This window comes from Notothenia rossii (genome assembly GCF_949606895.1).
Source record: "Notothenia rossii genome assembly, chromosome: 8".
NCBI classification, from domain to species: Eukaryota; Metazoa; Chordata; class Actinopteri; order Perciformes; family Nototheniidae; genus Notothenia; species Notothenia rossii.
The window spans coordinates 82,360,427-82,375,426 of NC_136906.1; the positions used below are offsets into that span (position 1 = coordinate 82,360,427).

At 42.4% G+C, this 15,000-nt stretch overlaps 1 protein-coding gene across 4 annotated transcripts in view; it reads left to right on the plus strand.

Annotated features, from left to right (window-relative positions):
* The window catches only part of adgrg6 (adhesion G protein-coupled receptor G6), a 104,401-nt gene that overhangs the window by 20,745 nt on the left and 68,656 nt on the right, over positions 1-15,000 (plus strand). For 3 of the 4 annotated variants that reach the window (XM_079643514.1, XM_079643515.1, XM_079643516.1), the window contains exons 3-6: positions 9,110-9,457; positions 11,229-11,365; positions 11,933-12,212; positions 13,070-13,243. In XM_079643514.1, the coding sequence (XP_079499640.1) occupies positions 9,110-9,457; positions 11,229-11,365; positions 11,933-12,212; positions 13,070-13,243 (939 nt within the window). The remainder of the gene's footprint in view (positions 1-9,109; positions 9,458-11,228; positions 11,366-11,932; positions 12,213-13,069; positions 13,244-15,000) is intronic. The other variant, XM_079643517.1, reaches the window with a different exon arrangement.

The window sequence follows — 15,000 nt, forward strand, 5'->3', positions numbered from 1 at the left end:
GAGAGAAGTAGGAACATTTCCTCATAGACTTCTCTATAATCTGAGGTAATAAAGAGAGAAGTAGGAACATTTCCTCATAGACTTCTATAGAATCTGAGGTAATAAAGAGAGAGAGAAGTAGGAACATTTCCTCATAGACTTCTCTATAATCTGAGGTAATAAAGAGAGAAGTAGAAACATTTCCTCATAGACTTCTCTACAATCTGAGGTAATAAAGAGAGAGAGAAGTAGGAACATTTCCTCATAGACTTCTCTACAATCTGAGGTAATAAAGAGAGAGAGAAGTAGGAACATTTCCTCATAGACTTCTCTATAATCTGAGGTAATAAAGAGAGAAGTAGGAACATTTCCTCATAGACTTCTATACAATCTGAGGTAATAAAGAGAGAGAGAGAAGTAGGAACATTTCCTCATAGACTTCTCTACAATCTGAGGTAATAAAGAGAGAGAGAGAAGTAGGAACATTTCCTCATAGACTTCTATACAATCTGAGGTAATAAAGAGAGAGAGAAGTAGGAACATTTCCTCATAGACTTCTATACAATCTGAGGTAATAAAGAGAGAGAGAGAAGTAGGAACATTTCCTCATAGACTTCTCTACAATCTGAGGTAATAAAGAGAGATAGAGAAGTAGGAACATTTCCTCATAGACTTCTCTACAATCTGAGGAAATAAAGAGAGATAGAGAAGTAGGAACATTTCCTCATAGACTTCTCTACAATCTGAGGTAATAAAGAGAGATAGAGAAGTAGGAACATTTCCTCATAGACTTCTCTACAATCTGAGGTAATAAAGAGAGAGAGAGAAGTCGGAACATTTCCTCATAGACTTCTATACAATCTGAGGTAATAAAGAGAGAGAGAGAGAAGTAGGAACATTTCCTCATAGACTTCTCTACAATCTGAGGTAATAAAGAGAGAGAGAAGTGGGAACATTTCCTCATAGACTTCTCTACAATCTGAGGTAATAAAGAGAAAGAGAGAAGTAGGAACATTTCCTCATAGACTTCTCTACAATCTGAGGTAATAAAGAGAGAGAGAAGTAGGAACATTTCCTCATAGACTTCTATACAATCTGAGGTAATAAAGAGAGAGAGAGAAGTAGGAACATTTCCTCATAGACTTCTCTACAATCTGAGGTAATAAAGAGAGAGAGAAGTAGGAACATTTCCTCATAGACTTCTATACAATCTGAGGTAATAAAGAGAGAGAGAAGTAGGAACATTTCCTCATAGACTTCTCTATAATCTGAGGTAATAAAGAGAGAGAGAAGTAGGAACATTTCCTCATAGACTTCTCTACAATCTGAGGTAATAAAGAGACAGAGAGAAGTAGGAACATTTTTTCATAGACTTCTCTACAATCTGAGGTAATAAAAAGAGAGAGAGAAGTAGGAACATTTCCTCATAGACTTCTATACAATATGAGGTAATAAAGAGAGAGAGAAGTAGGAACATTTCCTCATAGACTTCTCTACAATCTGAGGTAATAAAGAGAGAGAGAAGTAGGAACATTTCCTCATAGACTTCTCTACAATCTGAGGTAATAAAGAGAGAGAGAAGTAGGAACATTTCCTCATAGACTTCTCTACAATCTGAGGTAATAAAGAGAGAGAGAGAAGTAGGAACATTTCCTCATAGACTTCTATACAATCTGAGGTAATAAAGAGAGAGAGAAGTAGGAACATTTCCTCATAGACTTCTCTACAATCTGAGGTAATAAAGAGAGAGAGAAGTAGGAACATTTTCTCATAGACGAATACATTAATTTAATTGTGTGTTTTTACTGTAAATGATCATTTAAAGAATTCAACACTTTATTGTTATAATCTGAACACAACACAGTGCTCTTAATGTACTTTTAACCCTCCAGTAAAAGATTGAGAGACACTCAAACTCCTGTCTGCTCAGAGTAAAGCTAATAATGAGCAGTTCCCCCCCCCCCCCCCCCACACACACACACACACACACACACACACACACACACACACACACACACACACACACACAAACTCATGTTGCATGTTGACGTATTTCACACTTTTAATGAATGTTGATTATTACAGCGACGTGTTGTTTGTGAATTTAGGTGTGAGGAAATTAAGCAGACACACACACACACACACACACACACACACACACACACACACACACACACACACACACACACACACAGTTGCTTATTAAACAGCAGCCTGATGTCACCTCTCACTTTAAACACACACATTAAAAGTGAAACGTGTTTGTTGACACACAGTGGCTCATTGATAAAGTTGTTTTGCAGATATGTTCTGTGCTCACAGTTCCCGCAGAGTACATTTATAATGAGTTAGCTGAAATGTCTATTAGTTTTTATTGTGAATATAAATATACAGTGTTGAAACACCTCCATTGGACTGTTTACTTCGTTAATACAGTGACATCACTATGTAACACTCGCGCTCCTATTGGCTAGCGTTCCAACACATTGTACGTGGTAGGCTAAGGGGCGGGACATCTCTCAGTGGTTGACCAATCACAACAGAGCCATAAATAAAATCAATAATTAAATGATCATGAATAGTTATTTCCGAATGTGCTGAGTCTCCATCACATTTATTCTGTAAATACATTTAATTTAATTTGTCTCGGCTTAGATTTTTAATGCAAACCAATCAAAACCGTGAAATATTCTTATTTTAAATTAATTATATGGCGTCTTTTTTGGGCTACAACGCCACCCTCACACTGCGAGTAAAGCTGTCATACTCCACTCACACACACACACACACACACACACACACACACACACACACACACACACACACACACACACACACACACACACACACACACACACACACACACACACACACACACACACACACACACACATACACACACACAATAAAAGCCCCAGAAAGTAAATTTCTACAAAGTGGAAGCTCCTGGCTCGGGTTGTTTTTCAAAATAAAAGCCCCCAAATCTCAATGTATGTCAGGTGGATATAGAATACCTCCATTCTTGAACTGAGGAAACAAGAAGGGAGGAGACGAAAGGACATGTGAAAAAGGGATCGAGGAGAAAGAGAAATCCAATTTACAAAACGATGGGATGAAGAACTGGATTTAATCTGATCCAACACTTTCTATTTCAAAGAAGGGTCATGTTTGCACGCTGATATTTCCTGCAGCTGAGCAGAAGCTCTTCCCCCGAACAGACATGTTTCTGTTGGAGCTTCAGCAGATCTGCAGCTCTCCCTGTCTGATGTAAGAGCAACAGGGTAATGCAGGACAGATGTGCTGCAGATGTGCTTCCTCCAGCGGGGGGATGTTAGATCTGCTGAGTCTGCGTTTAACACACTCTGAAGCTGCTTTATTCACATATTCCACATTTCTATTTATCTTGACCTCATACGTTATTATGTTTACCAAATCATTATCTTTAAAGAGTCCTCTCCTGCTGGTGTTCAGGTGTATATCAGTATGTAGTGTCTCTACTTTAAAGAGTCCTCTCCTGTTGATGTTCAGGTGTATATCAGTATGTAGTGTCTCTACTTTAAATAGTCCTCTCCTGCTGATGTTCAGGTGTATATCAGTATGTAGTGTCTCTACTTTAAAGAGTCCTCTCCTGCTGATGTTCAGGTGTATATCAGTATGTAGTGTCTCTACTTTAAAGAGTCCTCTCCTGCTGATGTTCAGGTGTATATCAGTATGTAGTGTCTCTACTTTAAAGAGTCCTCTCCTGCTGATGTTCAGGAGTATATCAGTATGTAGTGTCTCTACTTTAAAGAGTCCTCTCCTGCTGATGTTCAGGTGTATATCAGTATGTAGTGTCTCTACTTTAAAGAGTCCTCTCCTGCTGGTGTTCAGGTGTATATCAGTATGTAGTGTCTCTACTTTAAAGAGTCCTCTCCTGCTGATGTTCAGGTGTATATCAGTATGTAGTGTCTCTACTTTAAAGAGTCCTCTCCTGCTGATGTTCAGGTGTATATCAGTATGTAGTGTCTCTACTTTAAAGAGTCCTCTCCTGCTGATGTTCAGGTGTATATCAGTATGTAGTGTCTCTACTTTAAAGAGTTCTCTCCTGCTGATGTTCAGGTGTATATCAGTATGTAGTGTCTCTACTTTAAAGGGTCCTCTCCTGCTGGTGTTCAGGTGTTTATCAGTATGTAGTGTCTCTACTTTAAAGAGTCCTCTCCTGCTGATGTTCAGGTGTATATCAGTATGTAGTGTCTCTACTTTAAAGAGTCCTCTCCTGCTGATGTTCAGGTGTATATCCGTATGTAGTGTCTCTACTTTAAAGAGTCCCCTCCTGCTGATGTTCAGGTGTATATCAGTATGTAGTGTCTCTACTTTAAAGAGTCCTCTCCTGCTGATGTTCAGGTGTATATCAGTATATAGTGTCTCTACTTTAAAGAGTCCTCTCCTGCTGATGTTCAGGTGTATATCAGTATGTAGTGTCTCTACTTTAAAGAGTCCTCTCCTGCTGATGTTCAAGTGTATATCAGTATGTAGTGTCTCTACTTTAAAGAGTCCTCTCCTGCTGATGTTCAGGTGTATATCAGTATGTAGTGTCTCTACTTTAAAGAGTCCTCTCCTGCTGATGTTCAGGTGTATATCAGTATGTAGTGTCTCTACTTTAAAGAGTCCTCTCCTGCTGATGTTCAGGTGTATATCAGTATGTAGTGTCTCTACTTTAAAGAGTCCTCTCCTGCTGATGTTCAGGTGTATATCAGTATGTAGTGTCTCTACTTTAAAGAGTCCTCTCCTGCTGATGTTCAGGTGTATATCAGTATGTAGTGTCTCTACTTTAAAGAGTCCTATCCTGCTGATGTTCAGGTGTATATCAGTATGTAGTGTCTCTACTTTAAAGAGTCCTCTCCTGCTGATGTTCAGGTGTATATCAGTATGTAGTGTCTCTACTTTAAAGAGTCCTCTCCTGCTGATGTTCAGGTGTATATCAGTATGTAGTGTCTCTACTTTAAAGAGTCCTCTCCTGCTGATGTTCAGGTGTATATCAGTATGTAGTGTCTCTACTTTAAAGAGTCCTCTCCTGCTGATGTTCAGGTGTATATCAGTATGTAGTGTCTCTACTTTAAAGAGTCCTCTCCTGCTGATGTTCAGGTGTATATCAGTATGTAGTGTCTCTACTTTAAAGAGTCCTCTCCTGCTGATGTTCAGGTGTATATCAGTATGTAGTGTCTCTACTTTAAAGAGTCCTCTCCTGCTGATGTTCAGGTGTATATCAGTATGCAGTGTCTCTACTTTAAAGAGTCCTCTCCTGCTGATGTTCAGGTGTAGTATAACTTCTGATGATGGACATCTAATGATCTGATAACTCTGCTAAAGTGTGGTTCTGTTGATCCGGTCGTTCGGAGGATAAAAATATGTGAGGCTCTGCAGCCAGAAACTGGAGAGGCTGCTTTTAACACACACACACACACACACACACACACACACACACACACACACACACACACGCACACACGCACGCAGTGTGTTCCTCTCTCTTGGGGAGTGTAGACTTCCACCACCCTCCTTATCCTCTGATTACATTCAGCTTGGTGTGTGTGTGTGTGTGTGTGTGTGCGCGTGTGCGCGTGTGTGTGTGTGTGTGTGTGTGTGTGTGTGTGTGTGTGTGTGTGTGTGTGTGTGTGTGTGTGTGTGTGTGTGTGTGTGTGTGTGTGTGTGTGTGTGTGTGTGTGTGTGTGTGTGTGTTGTGTGTGTGTGTGTGTGTGTTTGGACTATTTGGATTCCATTTTCCCACTAATGGAAAAACTAGAAGCAGCGACACACACACACACACACACACACATATAGTTTTCTTCTCCTTTTCCAAATAAAATGTATTTTGTAACCTCTTCGGTTCATTGAAGTTGAAAGCTGAGTGTTCTATGCTAATTCTGCTATGTAGTCGGTCTGCTGTTGACTGAAGGAGATCCTTATGAGGAGGATATGTAACTGAATCTAAACAGAACCGCTCGATCTGTCCGTAGAATTTAACTTCTACACTTTCTCAGGAGCGAGCACGTCAAACAAGTTTCTCCAGAATGTGACCACAGTCAGCTATTGATGGATAAGGAGGGCTTCACACACACACACACACACACACACACACACACACACACAGACACACACACACACACACACACACACACACACACACACACACACACACACACACACACACACACACACACACACACACACACACGGTGGTGACGTTGGCAGTGCGTTGGCTGTGGTTTTGAGATCAACGGAGGCCATTGTTAAGAGAGAGAGGCGCTCCATTCTTTCCACCCGGCTCCTCTCTCATCACGGTCTGCGACGCCTCGTCCTCCAGCTGTTTCCAAACGTGATGGACACGTTTGGGGGACATCATTAACTCGCTTCATTAGATCAGCTGTTTTCTCCAGGTTTCTCTTTCAATCCAACCTGTAGGCACTCTTTAGTTTCTTGCAGGGAAAGATTTCCATATGTTTGGAAATAACACACGTTTTCACGAGTACTTGTTGTTGGTGCAGTCCTTGCTAACGTTTCTCTGGCTTGTAACTCTGATTTAGAAGAAGTATTCATACAGAAGTGTTCTGCACATAGGAACCAGATCACAGCTTTGTTTTGTGTGTAAGAGAGGAATGAAGGGTGTAACTTACTCTGCACTTTAAATGGAGCAAACTGACTTTTGACTATTAGTGTGAATTCAGTGACCGTGTTGTGTTAATAACGCGCTACGGTCAAAAGCATGGGGAGAAACGTGCAGCAGCTTCAGGAAGGATGCAGATATAGAAACATCTTCAGCAACAACACATGCAGCGTTTAGAGTACATTCAGCAACTTGAGGAGACATGTGCAGCGTTTACTAAAAGCTGCAGAGACCAAACACTGAAGAAGCTCAAAACACAACGAAGTGCATCACTCTTTAGTGTCCCCTGGTCTCCCAGCTGTGTGCGTCACTCTTTAGTGTCCCCCGGGCCATTTCTCAAACGCGAGGATACTGGCTTCCAAGCCAATATTTCAAGGATGCTACGTCATCGAGTGCCGCCGAAGTACTGTTCCAATCTTCAGCATACTTGGAATTCCACCGAGGCCGCGTCCTTGGTTTGGGGGAAATTTCGAGGCTGCACATGGGTAGACTTCGCGTCCTTAAAATCCCCACAATGCTTTGCGCACGGACCAATTTCAAATGTTACTTTGTTACATTTTTTATCACCAAAAATGTGTTCCTTGAAAGTAAAGCAAGTTCATTATTAGATAGACATCGTGAGGTATTTATTTTCGGTACAGTTTATGTTGAAACTGTTTTAGAGAGTGGCACACTTGTTAGCCTGTTCCATTCTTCTTAGTTTTCCGAAGCCGTGGCTTGGAAGCATTCTTGCTTCGTTTCTGAAGGAAGTGACTTGGAAGTAGGCGACTACCAAGCCAGTATCCTCGAGATGCTGGCTTGGTTGTAACAAAGTAACATATTTACCAACACATGTTTTACGCCACTACATACTTATATATAAATGTGTGCTGCGTCGGTTCAGCCATTCTCCGCAAGGGTTTTTGAAATGGGTCCGTGCGCAAAGCATTGTGGGGATTTTAAGGACGCGAAGTCTACCGTCTATGTGCAGCCTCGAAATTTCCCCCAAACCAAGGACGCGGCCTCGGTGGAATTCCAAGTACGCTGGAGATTGGAACAGTCCTTCGGCGGCACTCGATGACGTAGCATCCTTGAAATATTGGCTTGGAAGCCAGTATCCTCGAGATTGAGAAACGGCCTGAGAAACGGCACTGGTCTCCCAGCTGTGTGCGTCACTCTTTAGTGTCCCCTGGTCTCCCAGCTGTATGTGTCACTCTTTAGTGTCCTCTGGTCTCCCAGCTGTGTGCGTCACTCTTTAGTGTCCCCTGGTCTCCCAGCTGTGTGCGTCACTCTTTAGTGTCCCCTGGTCTCCCAGCTGTGTGCGTCACTCTTTAGTGTCCCCTGGTCTCCCAGCTGTGTGCGTCACTCTTTAGTGTCCCCTGGTTTCCCAGCTGTGTGCATCACTCTTTAGTGTCCCCTGGTCTCCCAGCTGTGTGCCTCACTCTTTAGTGTCCCCTGGTCTCCCAGCTGTGTGCATCACTCTTTAGTGTCCCCTGGTCTCCAAGCTGTGTGCGTCACTCTTTAGTGTCCCCTGGTCTCCCAGCTGTGTGCGTCACTCTTTAGTGTCCCCTTGTTTCCCAGCTGTGTGCATCACTCTTTAGTGTCCCCTGGTCTCCCAGCTGTGTGCATCACTCTTTAGTGTCCCCTGGTCTCCCAGCTGTGTGCGTCACTCTTTAGTGTCCCCTGGTCTTTTAGTAAACGCTGCATGTCTCCTCAAGTTGCTGAATGTTCTCTAAACGCTGCGTGTGTTGTCAAGTTACTGAAGATGTTTTTATATCTGCATCCTTTCTGAAGCTGTTTCTCCTGATGGAAGAGGATCGAGACGTTGTGTGTGTGGCGTATATAGACTTTCCACTTCCTGCTTTAAATGAGATCGTTGACTATTTGAGTTGCAGCAATGACCTTTTCCTTTAATCTGTATGAGGAGATGTATTCTCTCCACGATGCAAAAGTTTCTCTGTAATCTGCCGTAAAGTGATGACTGCTCAATCTCTCCTTCAAAAGTGACTCTTCCCCCGATCCCACTGGCCATACTGCTCTGCATGTGCATGGTGTCTGATGCTACAGTGTGTATAACTACAGTGTGTATTGAGTCCTGTGATGGAGGGATCTGATGCAACACTAGCTGTCTGTCTGATGATCAATCTGCTCTCCGTGGATTGGTCGACTGATTCCCCTCTGAACCTTTAACTGCACGTCTCGTTCTTTCTCTTCTGATCCCTGGGGTGTTACGTCTCAAAGATTCATTCCTTAACTCCTTGTGTCCTGTCTCCTAACCTCCTTCTTGAAAAGTCCTCTTTGTCCGTGAATCCTTGATAATCAACGTCTCCGTTTGTCCTTGACTCCTCCTCACTTGACCTCTCAAGGCTCCTTTGTCTCTGGTCTTCCCTTGTTTGGGCTCCTATCCTTGGTTCTGTCTCGTCTACTAGCACCTGGTCTTCTGCGTGGTCTTCCTCCTACCTTCTTCAGAGGTGTTTTTAAAGCTCATGAATGTCCCCTCGCCTGCAGTGCTGTGCTGCAGCCCCTCCAGCTGTGTGTTGGTGCTGACGGAGAACCAGGGGGCGTTCACCTCGCCCTGCTACCCCCAGATATACCCCAACTCTCAGGCGTGCAGATGGACCATGCAGGCGCCCGCCGGCTTCATCATCCAGCTCTCCTTCCTGGACTTCGACTTGGAGGAGGCGCCAGGCTGCATCTACGACCGCGTGCTGGTCAACACGGGGAAAGCGGACGTTAAGTTTTGCGGTCCGACCGCCAACGGGCTAACGCTGAACTCCACCGGGAACATGATGGAGCTTTCCTTCAACTCCGACTTCAGCGTGCAGAAGAGAGGGTTCAGTGTTAGCTTCCGGCACGGTAAGGTTCCTCAGAGGAAGCTAACCCAGGCTAACGTTCAGAGATTCAAAGGTCTTCTTGTCATGTGCACATAAGCTACAGTGTGGAAATGGCAATGAAAAGTCCCAGAGGAAGCGTAGATATAATAATAAAGCTTTATTTATACAGCTCTTTTCATACAACAGCTCAAAGTGCTTTACAAAATGGCGCCACATCAAAAGTTAAAAAGAAACAACAAGAAATTCCCCTCAGATTAGATACATGCAGCAAAAATATTTAAATGAACATAAAGAAGTAGAAATGGGAACATTGTACTTCAATATATACCCAAAAGATGATATTTATTTCACAGTATATTAATGCAATATATCGTTTTTTAATTATTTGTTTGTTAATAAGTTAGTTTGTTTTCTAACATCTTATTTTGAAATAAAAAATACAGGATTAATTCATTGAAACCATGATCAGCACTTTCAAGTGTGTATCCTCCCAGAATGCATTGGGGCATCCCAGCAACACATGCTGCTTTTTTCTGCATTTTAACTTCATTTAACCCTCAGTTCCTTCATGTCAGATCCTAATTATATCAACAGAAGTGAATCCGCCGTATCTTGAGATTAGCTTTGATGTCGTGAAAACTTGGTATCATCACGTGCTAACCGTTAGCCGTTAGCAATTGAACATCCGTGGTGTTCCCAATGGGAGCGACCCTCTGACCTCCTGGTGTCTCCACAGCACGTTAGAAACGATCCTTTCAGAGGACGAACGTTGGCCTCTGTTACGGTGAGTGAAGCAAGCACAGCGATTCTCTCTCTAGTTTAACTCAGCCCGACTCAGCCCTGTTTGTTGGCCTCGATAGAACCACGATTTAGTTGGGCCAGAAAAAAGGTGAAAAAGCAGCCCCGGGCCGGAACTAGGCCAAGTGGAAGCGCAACCAGAAATGGGCCCCGCACGGCTCGGCTCAGCTCAGCCCGGCTCAGCACGGCTCAGCACGGCTCGGCACGGCTGAGCCCGGCTCAGCACGGCTCGGCACGGCTCGGCACACTTAAAGTGAGCTCCGCGCTGCAGTGGAAATGCGCCATTAGTAATATTCCAACCCGGTATCACGGCAAGGCGTGAACATGTGACGATTCACACGCTGGGTATGCTCTCAAATTTGAAAGAACACGGTCTTGAACAAAGATAGAAAATAACCTCCATAACACGGGGAGTGTTTCTGCACTGAGGGCCGTGGTAACTGTAACCGTCACGTTTGAAGGGACGAACTCGTAACGTCTTCACGTCTCCCAGCGTGGTGAATCGTCACGTCTTGCCGTGATACCCGGTTGAATATTCAGAGATGCTAACATCTGGCGACTGATCTCACCTTGTTGTTATTATGGTAATGATGTGAGCTAGTGTGCTCGTGAACCTGAATGTGTGTCAGTGCTTTCAAGTGTTCAGGAATAAGACACAGAGCGTCATGTTGGGAGCATTCTCCTACATGTACGTATTTATAAATTAATGGCATTATTAGTTAAATACATTTAAATTAAACATATTTCTGTCTCATTATGTATCTTCATTCTTTCTGTCTGACCTCTTTCCTCTTTGCTTCCTCACTTTTATTTCCATCTTGGATCATTTTATTTCCTCTCCACGCTTTTTCCTCATTTGCCTTTTTTACTCTCCTCCTCCTCTCCTCCTCCTCCTCCTCCTCCTCCTCCTCTTCCTCCTCTTCCTCCTCTCTCCTTTTCTCTCCTCCTCTCCTCCTCCTCCTCCTCCTCCTCTTCCTCCTCTTCCTCCTCTCCAGTGGCAGTGGCCCTCAGGAACCAGAAGGTCACCATCTCCCACGGTAACCAGGTGACCCAGGTGTCCGGCTCCGTTTCCATCCCGACGCTCACTCACCTGACGCTTTGCTTTGAGCTCGAACGCACCGGCAACAAAAAGGTACCTGAACACAACACGCAGATACCACACTGATGTTAATCTCCCTGGTTCCCGGCTTGAGCTTGAACCTCAGGATCCATGTATCTGTGATCCAGAATGGAAGGAGTCATCACATACAGAGCATCAACTAGTTCCTGAACAGTGTCCTTCACATGCTGATATCCAAGAGAGGGAGTTCCTCAGTCACAAGATGGAGGAATAGAAAGCAGTATTCAATGTTTACTTCAGATTAGCTCCACGTCAGAAATGAGCACGCTTGTCATCTGTCTATCTTAGTTTTTTTTTATAAATCTCAAAATTCAGACTTTTCCCCAAAATTCAGACTTTTTTCAAAATTCAGACTTTTCCCTAAAATTCTGACTTTCTCTCAAAATTCAGACTTTTTGTCAAAAATCTGACTTTTTCTCAAAAATATCAAAATTCTAAATTTTTCTACAAAAATCTGACTTTCTCAAAAATCTCAAATCTTACTTTTTCTCAAAAATCTAAAAATTCGGACTTTTTCTCAAAAATCTCAAAATTCTGCCTTTTATATATATACTGTATAACCCTTGTGTTCCCCAACAGAAAGAGTGGATCTTCACGTACTCGGACAGCAGCAACAACGTGGCTCTGAGTCTGGGCTCGGAGAAGTCCGGCATGAAGATGATCGTGGACGGGGTGGAGTGTCCCATCGACTCCATCCTCTCCTCCGCCAACTTCACCTCCGCCATGAAGCCTTTCTGCGTTCTCTGGACTTCTTCCAACGGACGCGTGGCGGCCTACTTTAACGGGAACTACTCTGCCAAGAGCTGCTCGGCCTCCAGCGGACACTCGGTGCCGGGCGGGGGGCAGTTCAGGTTAGGAGGTACGTCTCAACATTTAGTTTAATACCTCTGTTATGGCAAAACAGAAATAGTTTTCTTTGACCTCACTTTCTTTCTACTTTCTTATCCTTTAGTCATTTCAAGTGCTTCATGCTAAACGAACCCCCCTTTGGAAAATTATAATCTGCAACCCAACATTCAGAAAACTCAACGGATCCTGACCATATTTGTGAAGCATAATACAATTCATTTGACATTCATGTGGCTTGATGTTTTCAGACCCCATCTAGTCCAAAAGTCACCACTTAAACGGGTTAAGGTGAAATTCTGAGAAAAAAATTCAAATTTTAAGAAAAAATGTACATTTTAAGAGAAAGTGAAATTTAAAGAAGAAAATGAAATTATGAGGAAAAAAATGAAATAAAAAAAAGTGAAATCTTAAGAAAAAAAGTCAAATTATGAAAAAATATGAAACTATGACAAAAAAATGCAATTCCTTCAAAAAGTAAATATTTCGAGAAAAAAGTAAAAATAAAGTAAAATTCTTCTAAAAAATCAAACAGGAGAAGAACATTAAAAATTATTCTAAAAAATCAAACAGGAGAAGAACATTAAAAATTATTCTAAAAAATCAAACAGGAGAAGAACATTAAAAATTCTTTAAAAAAGTAAAGATTCTGAGAAAAAAGTTCACAATTCAAGAAATAATCAAATTTGTAAAAATATTAAACTATGACAAAAAAAGTGAAATTAATTAAGGTCCTTTCAGTATTTCTAATTATCACTTAAGCATACAGTAGTGCTTTTTCAAATCGAAATAAACCAGCATTACAGAGTCAGAAGAAGGTAGAAACGTAGGACTTCCCTTTCCAACCCGGTGTCTCCTGTCTGCGTTCAGGGCAGCACAGTTTCAACGGGAACATCTACAATCTGCGGCTGTGGGACTACGCCATGACGCTCCCACAGCTCAACGCTCTGAGCTGCGACACGGTGGGAAACGTGATCGACTGGGACAACAACCACTGGAGCATCCAGTCCTCCATCGCCCAGACTGACACCTCGCTCAGCTGCAGTGAGTACAGAGAGGACTCTTTAAAGTAGAGACACTACTGATACACACCTGAACATCAGCAGGAGAGGACTCTTTAAATTAGAGACACTACTGATACACACCTGAACATCAGCAGGAGAGGACTCTTTAAAGTAGAGCCACTACATACTGATATACACCTGAACATCAGCAGGAGAGGACTCTTTAAATTAGAGACACTACTGATACACACCTGAACATCAGCAGGAGAGGACTCTTTAAAGTAGAGACACTACATACTGATATACACCTGAACATCAGCAGGAGAGGACTCTTTAAAGTAGAGACACTACATACTGATATACACCTGAACATCAGCAGGAGAGGACTCTTTAAAGTAGAGACACTACTGATACACACCTGAACATCAGCAGGAGAGGACTCTTTAAAGTAGAGACACTACTGATATACACCTGAACATCAGCAGGAGAGGACTCTTTAAAGTAGAGACACTACTGATATACACCTGAACATCAGCAGGAGAGGACTCTTTAAAGTAGAGACACTACATACTGATATACACCTGAACATCAGCAGGAGAGGACTCTTTAAAGTAGAGACACTACATACTGATATACACCTGAACATCAGCAGGAGAGGACTCTTTAAAGTAGAGACACTACATACTGATATACACCTGAATATCAGCAGGAGAGGACTCTTTAAAGTAGAGACTCTACATACTGATATACACCTGAACATCAGCAGGAGAGGACTCTTTAAAGTAGAGACATTACATACTGATATACACCTGAACATCAGCAGGAGAGGACTCTTTAAAGTAGAGACAATACATACTGATATACACCTGAACATCAGCAGGAGAGGACTCTTTAAAGTAGAGACAATACATACTGATATACACCTGAACATCAGCAGGAGAGGACTCTTTAAAGTAGAGACACTACATACTGATATACACCTGAACATCAGAGCAGAGGACTCTTTAAAGTAGAGACACTACATACTGATATACACCTGAACATCAGCAGGAGAGGACTCTTTAAAGCAGAGACACTACTGATACACACCTGAACATCAGCAGGAGAGGACTCTTTAAAGTAGAGACACTACATACTGATATACACCTGAACATCAGCAGGAAAGGACTCTTTAAAGTAGAGACACTACATACTGATATACACCTGCACATCAGCAGGAGAGGACTCTTTAAAGTAGAGACACTACATACTGATATACACCTGAATATCAGCAGGAGAGGACTCTTTAAAGTAGAGACACTACAAACTGATATACACCTGAACATCAGCAGGAGAGGACTCTTTAAAGTAGAGACACTACATACTGATATACACCTGAACATCAGCAGGAAAGGACTCTTTAAAGTAGAGACACTACATACTGATATACACCTGCACATCAGCAGGAGAGGACTCTTTAAAGTAGAGACACTACATACTGATATACACCTGAATATCAGCAGGAGAGGACTCTTTAAAGTAGAGACACTACAAACTGATATACACCTGAACATCAGCAGGAGAGGACTCTTTAAAGTAGAGACTCTACATACTGATATACACCTGAACATCAGCAGGAGAGGACTCTTTAAAGTAGAGACATTACATACTGATATACACCTGAACATCAGCAGGAAAGGACTCTTTAAAGTAGAGACACTACTGATACACACCTGAACATCAGCAGGAGAGGACTCTTTAAAGTAGAGACACTACATACTGATATACACCTGAACATCAGCAGGAGAGGACTCTTTA